Genomic DNA, 16809 nt, shown 5'->3' on the forward strand with positions numbered 1-16809 from the left:
GAAGTTAACTGGGAGTTAAAAGATGTAGATGTGGAAGAGAAAAAGAAAAAAGAAAAATAAAGGCTTGAGACATAGCATTTATAGACATTCGTAGCATTCATTCCCTAAAAGTCATGTGCATCTTAATCCAAAGTAAGACTGCAGAACATTCTAATCTTTTTAAAAAAAATACTAGCCTGAATCTAATGATTACTTAGGTTAGCGGTTCCCAACCCCTGGGCTACATTACCGGGCCATGAGCCATTCAGAACTGGGCCACGGAAGCGGTAGGCAAGCACGCATATGCATCTCCACTTGCACAAGCAGTGGGTGAGCAGTGGGCAAGTGCTGGTGCATGCACTGCATGAGCGGTAGACAAGCATGCTCGCCACTTGTGCAAATGTGTGCCTGCCCACCACTTTTGCAGAACCATCGCTCCCCCCCCCCCAATCAGTCTGCAAATCCAGAAAGGTTGGAAAATTTTGACTTATGTTACATTTTAATCTTGCATTTATTAAATTAACTTTAATTAGAATGGCAATTTCCTGAAGCTTATTTTAGTCTGAAACTGGTTTCTTTTAGCACGAGACAACCAGTATTCTCTTTCTTCTCATCTGTAACAAAGTGAGAAAGAAACTTACATTCAAACTTAAATCCAAGATTCACTTGTATGTACTATCACTGAAACAGAACCCTGTATGAGAATAAGAATGAGGAAATGAATAAACTCATATCTAAAACATTATTTAAGAACAAAACTCTCCAAATATAGAATATGTGTATTTAAAGTAGTTTATAAAGTGTACATTTTTCATTTAATTTTTGTCCATGTCATTCTATGTTATTAACAATCACAAATGTTTACTGTCATGTATCTTATTTTTTTAAAATATGTGTAAATTGTATATGTAAGAGCCTCTTGCTAAATGTAATGTCACAATATATGTAACTATGCATATTTTTCATTGCATACCTGCTTGGTGTCAGTTTTCTTTTATGTAATCTTTTTAATTTGGAATCAATAAATGTGATATAACATCGTTTAGCAGTACATTTTTTAAAAAAAAAGTTAATACCACTTATTGGTAATGTTCCACATTTTTTCCACTTTACATTTTATTGGCAACATTCTTTTAAAAAGTCATAAAAAGTATCAAAATCAACACCAACTTATCCATAAATATAATTTTAAAAATATTAAAATATTGTTTTATTATACTATATTATGTATCCTATCAAGTTATATAGTCTTTCTTATGTTTTCAAAACTGATTCTAACATTGAATGATAACTAAAGATTGCATTTACTTGAAAGTTAAAAACTCCTTTAGGCATATTAGTTGTCTTCTCTTGTGTTATATGTCTTAATGAGGGAACCATTGAACAAAAAGCATAGATCAATCAGTGTGAACCTCCTACTGCCTGGATCACAGATTCCCAAGAGATACTATAATTTGGAATGTTTATTAATCAAATTTATATGCCATTCATTTCATTATATAAGTGACTCTGTGGTGTTTACAATTAAAGAGACTATAAAATATACGAAGTTAAAAATATGGAGAGAACATACCTTGACATGACCAGTTTCATTAGGTAGCTGTTCAGCAGTATATGGTTAGTAATGAAACATTGTTTAGTAGAAGCTGGCTGGATAAATTTACTTTCACAAACACTGTTCCAAATATTCCTATGCTGGTTATACTACTACCTCATCATTTTCGGACCAGAGAAGTAAATTTTCCAACAAAAGACCAGACTGTCCTTTTTTCTATTTTATACTATATATTAACAATTTATATTTAGCATAGCTACCGTTTTTCTTTCATCTATATCCAATCTCTCTCTTGCTTTTTTGCTCTCTCTCCCTCTTTCCCTCCCTTCCTCTCTTTTTCTCATTGCTCTTATCTTTAGCTATTCACATATTATATGTTTATCCTTTTATAATTTATGTGGATCACCAAACATTCTTGCAAATAAAAAGTACAATTATGCTCAAGACTGACTCTCTTCTTTGCAGAATTAATTAGTTTCCCATTAAAAACTACAACTCAATACTTAAAGTCATAGATCCTGACTGGTGTCAAGAGTGGTCACTGATAGCTTCCACTTGAGCAACACAAAGAGGATCTAGGATTTACATGTTCACACACAGCCAACATTTCTGTTTTCTCCATTATTGCTTCAATTATTTAGAAATTATTAGAGTTATCGATGATTGAATTACATTATATCCTCCAAGTAAAATATATAGCGACAACTTCATGTCCACAGTAGAAATTGATTAATCCACTGTTTATGTGCAATATTGCTTATTGCCATGGAAATCATAAAATATTAATTTGCATTCCACAAAGACTTATGCTGTGCTGTACTTATCTTTAAGTTGAAGAAAGTCTTATTTTGTAATTATCTGATTATAGTAGTAATACATTGAGTGACAATTTTTGAGGAATTTGTGATTTTGTTCTCATCAGGATTACATTACATTCCTCAGATTATTCCTCACAAACATCTATTTTTAATATTCTATGGATGCTAAAATGATGGAATGTGTATCTTGATATAAGACAATCTCTTTCCTTGTATTACAATGCTGCATGCAAACCACACAGGGCAGGATTCATCTCACAATGTCACATGTATATTTCCCTATTTGCTTCCACTTCCTACCTTGACACCCATAGTTTTAAAATACGTATCCATGCTCACTAAATAAAAAACAGCAGTGTTCCTGAAAGACCCATAGAAGCACTTTAAGTCTTGTTTGCTTTAGCCTGATTTATAACTATTCTTCTGTAATAATATACAACATTAAGTAAAGATAAAGTCACTGATTATATATACAGGAAAAATCTGCACACATTTCAAGCCTGGTACGCCTACTAAATAAACAGTTCATAATTAGTTCAGTTAAATGCACAGAGTCTGGTAATCAGTGTAAATGAAGAAAACTATCCAAAAGGCTTCCACTGATTTTAATTGCTACAATCAATGAAGCTCTTGTACAGTTAAAGAAATATACAGAATATTAACCACTGTTGATCTAATGGGTTAAAGACTTCAGAAGAATCTACCTAACATTTAAGAAGTCCCTATTTTTTTCTCATTTGTTTGCAGAAAAATACTGTTCGCAGAGACTATGCATATATGGCATTTCAGTTAAGATTTAAACTAATAATGGCTTACATATTGTTTACATTTTAAAAGGTAACATATGCATAAAATAGAACACATAAATAACAGTTACCTGTCCTAGCTTAAAATGTCATTTCTTTTTCCTTTTTTTTGTTAGTTTGAATGATAAATGTATTTTTTCTTTCTAAAAACATTTAATATATTCCATTGTATTCTTTTTTTAACCTCATTGTTCTGTTTCATTCTTTAAATCATTTTAAAGACTAAGTTACTAAGTTTTCTCTTATTTGTCATTATTTCTACAAGCCTTGGCAGAAAACAGCTATTAGTAGTTAAAATATATTAGCTGACTGTAAGAATAAAATCAGCTAAAATGAGAGTGGGTGTTAACTCACATTCTGTATTTTCTCTTGAAGTTCTTTAGACTGATGCACAGCTTCATAATATAATTTTTTTTTTGAATGAAGTAACTGATTATTTCCTAAGAATGAGAAAGCACACATTATACAATTGCTTATATTAAACATCTGTAGTAGATATTATGGACATTTTAGTAGTAAATTCCATGAGTCATATCATAGATATCATAGACTATTGCTTATGTCATGCTAACACTAAGCAACATGTTAATCAGGAATTCTTGCATGTAAATGACAGCAGAAATTAGACACACAGATAGTGATAGAGATAAAAACAATGTCTGAATAACCAGACATCTTTTTTTTAAATAAAAGTTTGCTTAATAAATTAATTGAGGATATTCCAATGAAAAGCATGTATGTATGTATGTATGCATGTATGTATGTATGTATGTATGTAAGTAAGTAAGTAAAAGGGGCTTATTGGTTCAAACATTTTATTGGTTTATCAAAATATAAAATACAAAGAAAAAGTAAAGATAATGGGAAAACAAGGGAGAAAATGGGAAGAGAGGAAAATGTGAAGTAAATGGGAAAAGAAAAAGAAAGGCATCGACTTTCAATTGCTTTTAGTGCAGTGGAATAAGGTAGTAACATAAAACATCAACTTTTTATTTTTATATAATAACATATATTAGCCATTTCAATAACCACAAACCTATCCAATCAGCAATTTTCATTTTTCCACCTTAAGCACAAAGTCCAAACACTAGATGGTTTCAAAATTAATTGTGTTATTTTCTTTCATCAAAAAAGTCACTGTATCCATCTCTCCATCTAAGTTAGTCAACTCCATCAAATTTTGCAGCCATTCGTTCATTTTGGGAATCAAAGTATCCTTCCATTTTTGTGCATAAAGCATTATTGCTGTCATTAACATAAATAACATCAGTTTTACTTTTTGACAATCTGTTAGATACCAATGGTACATCATCTTATAAAGTTTTCTTTTAAATTATAATTTAATGTGAATTTTAGTCTACATATTCTCCTATTGTTCAAGAATTATATTATATCCAGAGTTCTTGGTCCACTGAGCCATACAATGTGTTACATACTGATTCTCCAAGATCAATTTCAATAACAGTTTACAAACCTTAGCAATAATATGTTCTTCACTACCATACATAGGATTTCCAATTATTTTTTCACAAAATCAAATTCATAGCTCTTTTTGTCTAGTTTAAATCTTCCTTTCAATTGTAAGTATCTAAACCAATGGCAAACATTCCCTTCTGATTACATCTCCTTTTTAGATTTAAGGATAGGATTTCCATAACTGAAAGTTATCATTTGACCATAGGTCCACCGGTCTGGTCTCGCCCCCACTTCTTTTCTAAAAAAAAAAAGCTTCTTGGAGATACATGTATGTCAGAAGTGGCTTGCCACTGTCTCCTTTCTATGGCTGAGAAAGAACTGACTGTCCCAAGGTCACCCAGCTGGTTTCATGCATAAAGCTGAAGTAGAAGCATCCCCTGGTTTCTAACTTAATGCCGTAACCACTACTCAAAACTGGCTCTGAAATCTGATACTATTACTTTAAATACTCCAAATTTGTCTGGATCCTGCATTTATTTACATCTTTAGGTGTTCTAACGTTCTGTGAAAATTTGACATCTTATAGATTTGCCTGTAGATGTTATGAGCCATGGTGATGTAGTAGCTAGAATGCAGTATTGCAGGGCTAACTTGCTGTTCAGAAGTGCTCATTCCAATAGTTCAATTCTGAATAACTCAAGGTTGACTCAGCCTTCAATCCTTCTGTGGTTGGAAAAATGAGGACCCAGATTGTTGGGGAGAATATGCTGACTCTGTAAACCACTTAGAGAGGGCTGTAAAGCACTGTGAAATGATATATAAGTCTAAGTGCTATTGCTATTGCTATTGCTATGAAAAGAAGTGATAATGTTTGAAACCCTAATAGAGAATAAAGAGCTATCAAATGTTTATATTGATGTTGAAGATTGGAAGTAACTTCTCTATACATTTCTTTTATTTTTCTTATTTCACTTTTCCCTTTCTTTTTCTTTCATTTTGTTAATTTTTCTTTCTTTGTATTTTTTCTTTTGGTTATTTCACTATAAATAGTTTGCATTAGTTTTTAATTGTGATTGAAATGTTCAATAAGATTTATATGGAGAAAATGAATTTCAGTCATTCTGAACTGATAAAATTTGGAGCAATAATTTTTTTTTATCATTTCTTTTTTTCCATTATTAATTTTCCCAGTAAGAAGTGGATATTTTTACTGCAATTAAGATTTGTATTATCTCAAGGATACATCTATTTGTGCCTTCAACTATTTTTATGTCTTGTCCTTCCAAACCACTCATTAGGATAATATAATAATATTATAGTAGAGAAAAGTTCCTGAAAATCTTATCCAGCTCTCTTCCCATGGCAGGAATCTACTGCTGTATTATCATACCAGTAGCCAGACAGCCTCAACTTCTCCAGTAAAGGAGAGTCCTTTATATTCTCAAGCTGTGCATTTGTTAAATAGCTCTTATTATTACTATTTTGTCCTGCTGTCCAAATACAATGTACTTCCTTGTTGAACCACTGTTTCTTGATATGTCTGTCGAACAACTTTGAATAATTCCTTTTGATAGCCCTTCAGACATTTGAAGATACGTAAATAACTATGTCTCCACCAAGAGTCCTAACCATTATTCTTTTTTTTTCTTCCATTATTATCTTTATTGGTTATTTCTCCTCCCCTTTTTAACTGTTTCTGATGAACTGCAGTGTTTGTGATTAACTGGCTTGGCTAGAAGATGTATGGTAATAGTATGTGTTTTATGTGAATATGTGGAATATAATTACTGAGTGTGAAAGGAAATGCCCAGAATAGACAGATAAGGGACCAACCATATCTATAACAGTATACCTTGTTTTTTGTCAATTAACTGTAATCAGTTATTACAAAATACATGTTACCTATTATAATTATTCCATTTAATTGTCTTCTATTTGCTCTGATTTCATATGTAGGTGCTACATGTGTGTGTGTGTGTGTGCGCACGCACGCGCATGTGCATACACACACACGCACACAGATATAGATATAGATATATAGATATAGATATATAAACATGCAGCTTTAGCTGTGGAATTACATATCAAAATCTAGAATAAGACTGTATCTCAAAAGCAAATCTGACACACAATTCATATGAAACCCTGGAACTGGAAACTATTCGTAATCTACAATGTTTAAAATGTGGTTTCTCTAGGCATATTCTTAAATTCACAAAATATTAAAAACTGAGCATTTTTAGTATTATGGATCAACCTTTACAACCTATAATTTTACTTGAAGATGTATACTATATTAACAACAATTCTTGATATTGATTCTTAATTTAGAAGTGAATAGTTATATTTAGCCTATTTATGATGTTCTATTTTAAAACCATAGCTTCTCTGATATTTCTAAATCTTCGATCATTCATTTATATTTATAAATCTCCCTTGTTATCTTTGTTCTGTTTGGTTATATACTTTTTAAATGTTCAATAAAATTAGAACAAAACAAAAAGACATATATGGCACATAATTTATTGAAAAGGAAGTATGTTCAGAACTTATTTCAAACAGAGTTATCATTTCCAGACTGACAAGTAGGAGGTTGTTTATTTTTGAATATTTTTTTAAAGTCTATTTTATGTGGTAAGGTAGAAATATGTAGCATGAGACGGTGGTTAAGAAATTGGACAAAGCGCTAACAAACTCATATTCAAATAGAACTCCAGCTATGGAAAGGTTATTGGGTAATTTTGGGGCCAGTCACTTTCTTCACCAGAATATTTTGATGAAAAATCTGTGCCCACTGACTTGAACCCCTGCAAAAAAAGTGGGATATAAATCTATCAAATAACAAGAGCACTTTTAAAAAACCATCTTGAAGTCAGGCTCTGTTTCTTTCAGGAAAGCAATGGTCATTAATACAACATGATTCTTTTTTAATGTAAACTAATTTATTGTACAATCAAACACAATATTGCATAGCACAACATTTTTTTCTATCCTGTGGAATTGACTAGCCTGAACAATAACTAACTGAGTATATGGACCTGGAAGGATCAGTCTGTGAATAGCCAAGATAGATTACTTAATACCAATAGTATATCAGTTGCCTCACGTGGTTTACCTCCATTCAATCTGCCTACCCTTCTCTCTCTCATGTTTCACAGAGGTTTCTAGGCTTCAGACCAACTTTGCAGGAAATATAAAAGTTGTAGGGAAAGGAGAAGTGAAAATTATCTTTTTCTTCAAGAGTCATTAAAAATTATTCTCAATTCAAGCTGAAGTTTAAATTGAAGTTAATTGAAATAAACTGAAGTTAAAAAGATAGGAATGAATAAACTTCAGATTTGTTCAATTATCTTATTGTAATTTTTTAACATGACACAGAAGTGACAAGAATTTGTTGCGTTAACATGTCAAAATTTATGATGATTTATTCACTTTTAAAGCATATAATGAATGCTTAGAAATCAAAATCAGTCAAATTAAAATTCACAAAACAAAAAAACTCCCAGTTTTAAACACTGCAGTAAGTCTGCAAAACATTATTTTTATTTAGATTTTCATTAATTGCTCATATTAAAAATGAATAAATATATATTTTACTTCCAGTCTTTGTCCAAGGAATACAGTAATTTTAATTTTTATTCTCATTACAAGAAGTTAAATTAAAAAGAAAAAAAATCTAAACCTAAAAAGTCACAGTGAAATTCACAAAAAATTATTTATATTAATACAAATAGTATATTTGGATTTTATATGGTTATGGATTTTATATATGGCTAATAAAATAAAATTTAAAGCATCAACAATAAAGTATTGAAAATATGGATGCTTGTAAAATAAAAATATAATGGGGTTAATTAAATGGTGTATCATGACATCTGCTTCTCTGACTCCCTCTCTCTCTCTCATTTATCTGGAAGTTGTATTTAAACAAAAATCAGGAAAAGCATGGATTATTCCCACCTTTTATTATCACATGTCGTGTACATGTTTGTATGTGTGCATGTATGTGTAGTAGAGATTGGTACATACATATTGCCTCCGTGTATGTAGAGGGCAGCTGCAGATTTTGCATTTTTAGAATGTTTTTGTTCTCCCCTTGTATTTTGTCTAGATATTTTTATAAGGCAATATATACTGGGAAACACAAGGGATATTGCATGTATTCCATTATGAATCCTATGACCCAATGTATAGAGGAAAACCTAGAACAGTTGGCAGCATTTGAAGCTGCTGCTCAGCATGTATTCTGGAAATACAGATGAATCTCAGAAAATTAGAATATTATGAAAAGGTGCAATATTCTAATCTCAAAGTGTCCTACTCTAATCAGCTAATTAAGCCACAACACCTGCAAATGGTTCCTGAGCCTTTAAATGGTCTCTCAGACTGGTTCAGTAGGAATCACAATCATGAGAAAGACTGCTGATCTGACAATTGTGGAGAAAACCATCATTGACACCCACCATAAAGAGGGAAAGCCTCAAAAGGTAATTGCAAAAGAAGTTGGATGTTTCCAAAGTGCTGTATCAAAGCACATTAATATAAAGTTATGTGGAAGGGAAAAGTGTGGAAGAAAAAGGTCCACAAGCAGCAGGGATGACAGCAGCCTGGAGAGAATTGTCAGGAAAAGGCTATTCAAAAGTGTTGGGGACTTTCACTAGGAGTGGACTGATGCTGGGGTCAGTGTATCAAAAGCCACCACGCACAGATGGATCCTGGGCATGGGCTTCAAATGTTGTATTCCTCTTGTCAAGCCACTCCTGAACAACAAACAACGTCAGAAGCATCTTACCTGGGCTAAAGAAAAACAGATCTGGTCTGTTGCTCAGTGGTCCAAAGTCCTCTTTTCTGATGAGAAAAATTTTTGCATTTGGAAACCAAGGAACCAGAGTATGAAGGAAGAATGGAGATGCACATACTGCTTGAAGTCCAGTGTGAAGTTTCCACAGTCTGTGTTGATTTGGGGAGCCATGTCATCTGCTGGTGTTGGTCCACTGTGTTGGTCCATTGTTCAGGGATGATGCAGCCATCTACCAGGAGATTTTGGAGCACTTCATGCTTCCTTCTGCAGACAAGCTTTATGGGGATGCTGACTTCATTTTCCAGCAGGACTTGGCACCTGCCCACACTGCCAAAAGCACCAAAACTTGATTCAATGACCGTGGGATTACTGTCCTTGATTGACTAGCAAACTCACCTGACCTGAACCCTATAGAGAATCTATGGGGCACTGTCAAGAGAAAGATGAGAGACATGAGACCGAACAATGCAGAAGAACTGAAGGCCGCTATTGAAGCATCCTGCTTCAACACCTCAGCAGTGCCATAGGCTGATGGCTTCTATGCCATGCCGCATTGAGGCAGTAATTGCTGCAAAAGGGCCCCAAACCAAGTATTGAGTACATATGCTTTTCAGAGGTCCAATATTGTTTTATGTACAATCCTTGTTTTATTGATTGCATGTAATATTCTAATTTTCTGAAATTGTGGATTTGCTGTTTTCATGAGCTGTAAGCCATAACCACCACAATTATGACAAATCATGGCTTGAACTATCTTGCTTTGCATGTAATGAGTCTATCTCATATATTAGTTTCACCTTTAAAGTTGCATTACTGAAATCAATGAACTTTTGCACAATATTCTAATTTTTTAAGTTTCACCTGTATTTTAACATATATATTTTTTTCTGTTTTTCGGAGTCAAGATTACCTGGATCCATCTGCAAACTTCCTCCACACCAAATTTGGTCTCATTCCATTTTGTTTTCTCAGAAATATATTGCTGACAGACAGATGAAACATTCAATACATTTAAACTACACTAAAAATAACATCATAATTTAATTTTTATAGGTAGAAGTGATCACAGGCTGAAAAGAAATTTGATTCATCTTTTAATACCGTAATATGAAAATTTGCCTATGTACATCAATATAGATTTGCAATTTTGCAAATGTGGTTTCCACTCAACAAATATTGGACAGTCTTTTGTCTGAAATGGCATAGGGTTTTCCACCTGAGAAGGGAGGACAAAATCTCCAAGATCCTTTCCAACTATGTTATTTAGTTATTCTGTGAAATATGGCTGTGGATGGGTGGGTGTCACATGATTCATATCACTGAAATAAAGAGCTGTTACACTTTCAAGTTAAGCCATGTTAAAAAAAACACACAGATTCACTCGGAATCACTGAACATCTACTTTATTAATTCAAACAGAATGTTGAAAGTGCTTTCCTCTCCTTCTTTTATATCCAAGAGGGCTAAGTTTAAGATTTTTGTCCCACCCTTATTCCAGCCCCCCCCCCCATCTCTTCCTCTTCTGGGATAAACTCAAATTCTCCCGCACAGGAAGTTAACTGTTTTGACTTTATCTATTCCATTTATTTTAAAGGTACTTTGTTTAATGGACTTGGACTTGGTGCAGTCATTGGACTGGGTGTAGCTGCTCTTCTGCTAATACTTGTGGTGACTGACGTCAGCTGCTTCTTTGTACGGCAGTGTGGATTGCTAATGTGCATCACTAGAAGGATCTGTGGGAAAAAGAGTGGGTCCAGTGGGAAGAGTAAAGAGCTGGAAGAAGGAAAAGCAGCATATTTGTGAGTATTGGTCACAACACTTTGAGAAAAATAATATTTACCGGTAACTTGCAAATAACATACAAACTCTAGTATCTCAAGAGCCGTAAGGATTGTGCTTCAACAAATATTCTCTAACTTTTACTTAATGTTGTTTACTTTCTGCAGCTCTACCAAAGTTTTGTGACAGATGGAGTTTGGGAAATCAGATGTTACTTTAACAAAATTCATATTTGTATTTTTATTCTATTCAGTCAAAACAACACAAATTTATACAGTTGGACATCTGAATTCTCTGGACTGTAGTTGTAGAGTATACTGTGAGCAGAGTATATTGAGACATGTATCACTAATATTTCAAATATTATTTGTATTACCACAATTTTAAAAAGGTCATTGAACCATGATTTATTCCTTGAACATTCATTGTATAGATGATGCAGGGATGTTTATAATATTAATATTTTCTATCATTTTGGGCAGCAAACTTGGTATTTTGATATAATCCAGATCAGAGAAGATATGAATTGAGATTCTATATACCCTTTTTTCTTTGCTCATGCTCTCCTTAATAAAATTTAGTTGGAATCTAGCTAATGTCAATTATTTAAAAAAGTAGAAGGTGCAGCTGCTTTTCTGCAAGGCATTCATATTCTATATACAAACATTTTTTTTAAATGGGGATGCAGAATTCTGTGTAAGTAGTAATACTAAACGAACTGAATGAAGATTATATATATATATATATATATATATATATATATATATATATATATATATATATATATATATATATATATATATATATATATATATATATGTACACACACACACACACACATATATATATACATACATATACATACATACATACATACATACATTATCTATCTATCTATCCTCCAATGTTGTTCATTTGTGCATTTTTCCACATCAAATCTAGTCTTGAACTGTTCAGTTTAAAAGAGTTATCCTACCACAAGATATTTCTACTTTAGTAATCCTTAGCAAATCTACCAATCAAAAATAATATGCCATAACTGATTTTACAAGAATTTTTTACTGCAGTCATTAAGTGAATCATGTTGTTTTAAGTGAATCATAGTCATTCAGTGAATCCTATTGATTTTTCTGAATCCAGCATGGAAGGTCACAGATAACAATTGTGTGGCTGGTTATTAATTTTACTTTACAACTTTTCCTTCAAAAAGTTGTCATTATTATGAAATCTGGAGAGCTCCTCTATACTGCTTGCCAGTCAATTGTTAGAAGAAGTATATGTTTTTTAAAAAGGTCCTACTATGTGTCCTATTTTATTAGAGGCAGGGAAGCTTTTCAAAGAAATCATTCTCTTTTGTGATGAAGCTAATGTCATGGTTATTCTTAAAGAAGACAAGGGATTTCATTATGTGATCTAATTATAACTATATATTTGATAAATTTGGATGCTAAGAGCATAATAGCTACTTCTTCCATAGATATGGGATTATTTTTTTAATTATAGTGCACTTAGAAAGAAAGGAATATTTCTAACAAGTGATGTTCTTGCTTTAACTTAAAAGAACAAGATGCTAAAAAATGCATTTTGTGTTTCTCCAAATGTTAAAGTCTTGATTTGATATGATTTATTAAGCATTCACATGGGGGGGAGGGATTTGTGGGGAAGATGTAACTTTCTTTAAATTTCTCAACAGGCAACTCAACATTTTTTTCCTTGATTATTTGAATAAAAGGCTTTTGCCACTTTTGTAATCTATAGTGATTAGAAGAATTATCTATAATTCTTAAGTCACTTATTTTCGTGATAAGAAGTTCAAGATGAATCCAGAGCTTCTTTAAACAGTTCCTAATAGAAATTAGTTCCTTCTGATCTTAAAATACAATATAATAGAAGAACACATAAAATTTTTATATATTGAATGCCTCTGAGAATGTTTAATGAGGACTAATGAAAACAGTTTTACTAATGGAGAAACATTCATAAATTAGAATATTGAAACATATAGCTTGGCTTCATATTCTTTTCTCATTATAGTTGACATCAGGAAGATTGTTAATATAATTGTGGCTCAAATACTGTATGTTGAAGTTGTATGTGCATATGTGTATATTCTTGTTTATATCCTGAATGTTTGAAATATATCAGTAAGGGTGGATTTTGAGAGATAGAATTTGGTTAAAAGAACTATATTAAAACACTGGAAGGAAAAATCTACGGATATGAAACATATTGTCAGGTCTCTGGTCATATTCCTTTTAGGATCTTTGGCATGCCACACACTCTCTTATTTTACTATGCTGTTTCATTAGTGGGTAATTGGGAGGGGGAATAGTAAGGAACATAATGTATTGTTGTCAAAAGCCCAAGGTCATTCTTTGTCTCCACACCTCTGCACCTGAGCGGAAGTGGATGGGTGGAATTGCTAGCATGGCACTGGAAGATTGGACCATGCGATGGACTTGTGGGTGTGGGGGACAAGATCATGAAATTTCAACTGGGTGGGAACCCTAGAAGATTTCAGATTCAGGTTTCCACAGATGTACCAACATGTCTCTCTTAATAAATTGGAACTTTGAGGAAAGCTCTGCCTTGAACTCTGATTTAATTTTGGATGATATTTGGAACGCTGGCATCAACCCAAATCTGTTTTAAAAAAATCACCAGCAACCCCAGCATAGGGTGCTGGCGAGGATGCTGACTCCCAACACTGACCTGACCTGGTCAGCGTAAAATATCAGCAAAGATGAAAATCAAGCCTTTGAGAATGGAAGCAGAGGATGCGACACCTCTCTGCGAATCTTCTTAAGTGCCAAGGAATTTGTGTGGGAAGAAATTGGAAGATTTATAGCGTCTGGGAAGATGCAGCCGGAGGGGGCTGTAAAGGCTAATTCCACACACACATGGCAATATGATTGGAGCCTCCAAGACCAACTTGTGCAGCTAAATGTGAGTGGATGCTCCCCCTCATTCCCCAGCCAAGGCTTGGGGGAAAAAAATGGAATGGCGATTTTGACTCCTTCCAAACAGCGATAAATGAAATGACCCATTACCCTGCAACTGATTGTGGACAGATCCCAAATCAACATAGGGAATTCAAACCAGTCAGCAGAAAGGGGCTTGACCCATATCTCCCCCTAGCGAGCAAACTATGTTTGGGCTGCAACCTGTGAATCAAGCACCACCAGGTTGAACTTTTTTCCCAGGTCATGGATGGGAGAGATGCCAGTGGGCACCTACTTGGCCATCAATTTTGGAAAATCAATCCAGCCAGCAGAAAGGGGCTTGGACCATATCTTCCCCTAGTCAGCCATTGATGTTGGAACTGCATCCTGTGAATCAAGCAACCCTGGAATGGATTTTCTTCCCAGGTCATGGATGGGAGAGATGCTAGTGGGCAGATGGCACCATGTCAGATAACTGGGCAGTGGCCAACCCAGGGATTCACCCCCACCCACCAAGTCCACTCTCACCTGCAATGCCCCAACAGGTTTTTATCCCATCTTCCTACAGAGAAGAGTTCTCTATAATGGAAAAAGGGATGGATGAGAGGGAAGCTGCAGGATGGATAGCGGAACAATGTGATGAGAGGATTCCTAAGTTTAGAGATGTAACTGGGTTCTGTCCCTTGGGTGGGGCAATAAAATGCTGCTGTTGCTGTCAACTCAGCCACAGAGCGTCAGAGTGCCTGGCTCCAGCCCCAATATCACAAACGTGCGCACCAACCACCATGGCAGTAAAGAGAAGGCCACAGATGCCACCAGAAAAGAGTCATCTGGACCAACAACCTCAGAAAGAGGATCAACAACCTAAGGTGATGAAGAGTCCTACCAATGGGATGGCCTCAGAGGAGGAAAATGCCGAAGATGACCCAATGGTGAGTGCACCCATCCATCCCTTTGCCTTCCAAGCCAAGCTCCAAGTATCCGAAACGGTGGTGGAAGGAGAAGTTGAAGCAGTCGTGGACATCGGCTGCACTCGTTGCTTAATCAGTATGTCGATTGCAAAGCAACTAGGCATACGCACAAGACCTCTAGCCTGTCCCATTCAGGTTAATCAGATAGATGGAATGCTAATTAGAGGGGCCCCAGCCACGCTAATGACCAAACTAGTAAAGTTACAAGTAGGTCACCACTATGAGATTCTCAGATTCTTTTTGCCTCCAGAGATGCCAGAATATATTATCTTGGGGCTTGCATGGCTTGACAAGTGGAAGCCTATGATAAAGTGGGAAGATAGTGGTGGAAAATTGATGATTGTGTTTGGGTGCTACCACCAGCAGAGCCAAAGGGCCACCCAGGGATGATTGAACCCAAGAGCCCAGAACCTGCAGCACCTGCAGCAGAGACCTAACCCCTAGATATCCAACAAGTACCAAAAGACTTGTTGGTGGATGTTTTATCGAGAAAGCCACAGTACGACAGTGAGAAGGGAGAAATTGTTCATCTTATCCTTTCATCCTCCTACCAAAAGGCAGCCCAAGTCACTAACTGAAGCCAGGATAAGCTGATGAAAGCTATGAATCCCAACAGATAAGTGGCTCAACAATAAGCAGGAAATCCTAATGATGGAAAATGAATTAGTCTGGAAGGGGTCCAAACTGTATGTTCCCGCGGGGTTGAGGCTGGAAGTTCTACAGTGAAGGCGGAACTAGGAGGCCACTTTGGATTCCTAAAAATGCTCCACCTCTCCAGGCATCAATTTTGGTGGCCAAAGATGGAATCAGAGGTGGAAGATTATGTAAAAAGCTGTGCTACTTGCACAACGATGAAAACACTGCCAGAGAAGCCCCCTGGACTACTACAACAAGTGGCCAGCCCTAACCGACCATGAGACGAGATCGCAATGGACTTCATCGTCAAACTCCCAGATAGCAGTGGGAATAGAGTAATTTGGACAGTTATTGATTTGGTTTCCAAGCAGGTACACTTCATCGCTCACTCAGGGTTGCAGTCCGCAAAGAAATTACTGAAAATGTTTGTGAAACACATTTATTGCCTGCATGGCTCTCCAAAGAGGATCATTTCAGACTGTTGAGTCCAGTTCACAGCCAAATTCTGGAGAGAGTTCCTGAGATCCATTGGGTCCACACAAGGACTGAGCTCATCAGTTCATCCTAGCATAAACCGTGCAGCAGAGAGGGCCAATGCAATGGTGGAACAATACATCTGGTGTTATATGGACTATCAGCAAGACAACTGGTCAGACTTGCTACCCTTCGCTGAAGTGGCGTACAACAATGCAGTCCACAGCAGCAGTGGATTAATTCCTTTCCAAATTACCAGTGGCATGGAATTTGTTCCCATCCCTGAGCTGCCTACAGAACCTCCCTCTTCTATGTCTCTGAATGAATGGATGGACACATTAAAGAAAGGATGGGGAAATGTGAAGAAAGCTCTAGCAGATGCGTCAGACACCTACAAGAAGCAAGCTGATAAACACCGCTCACTCCAACCCCCCTTTCGTGTGGGGGACAAAGTTTTTGTATCTACCAAATGCATAAGATTAAGAATGCCTAACAAGAAATTAGGCCCAAAATTTCTAGGCCCATTCCCAATAATGAAGATAATTAACCCAGTTACAGTTCAACTCAGTCCACCCAGAATTCTAGGGAAGATTTACCCAGTATTTCATTGTAGCTTGTTGAAATCAGTAATT

The 16809-nt window shown here is 35.2% G+C and overlaps 1 protein-coding gene across 2 annotated transcripts in view; it reads left to right on the forward strand.

Annotated features, from left to right (window-relative positions):
- Positions 1–16809, forward strand: part of NCAM2 (neural cell adhesion molecule 2) — a 169872-nt gene that overhangs the window by 143749 nt on the left and 9314 nt on the right. For both annotated transcript variants that reach the window (XM_087721558.1, XM_087721557.1), the window contains exon 16: positions 10970–11174. In XM_087721558.1, coding sequence (XP_087577684.1) covers positions 10970–11174 — 205 coding nt within the window. The remainder of the gene's footprint in view (positions 1–10969; positions 11175–16809) is intronic.

This window comes from Thamnophis sirtalis, unplaced genomic scaffold, assembly GCF_051295495.1.
Source record: "Thamnophis sirtalis isolate CommonGarterSnake01/CBP01778 unplaced genomic scaffold, rThaSir2_p1.2 scaffold_8, whole genome shotgun sequence".
Taxonomy (NCBI): domain Eukaryota; kingdom Metazoa; phylum Chordata; class Lepidosauria; order Squamata; family Natricidae; genus Thamnophis; species Thamnophis sirtalis.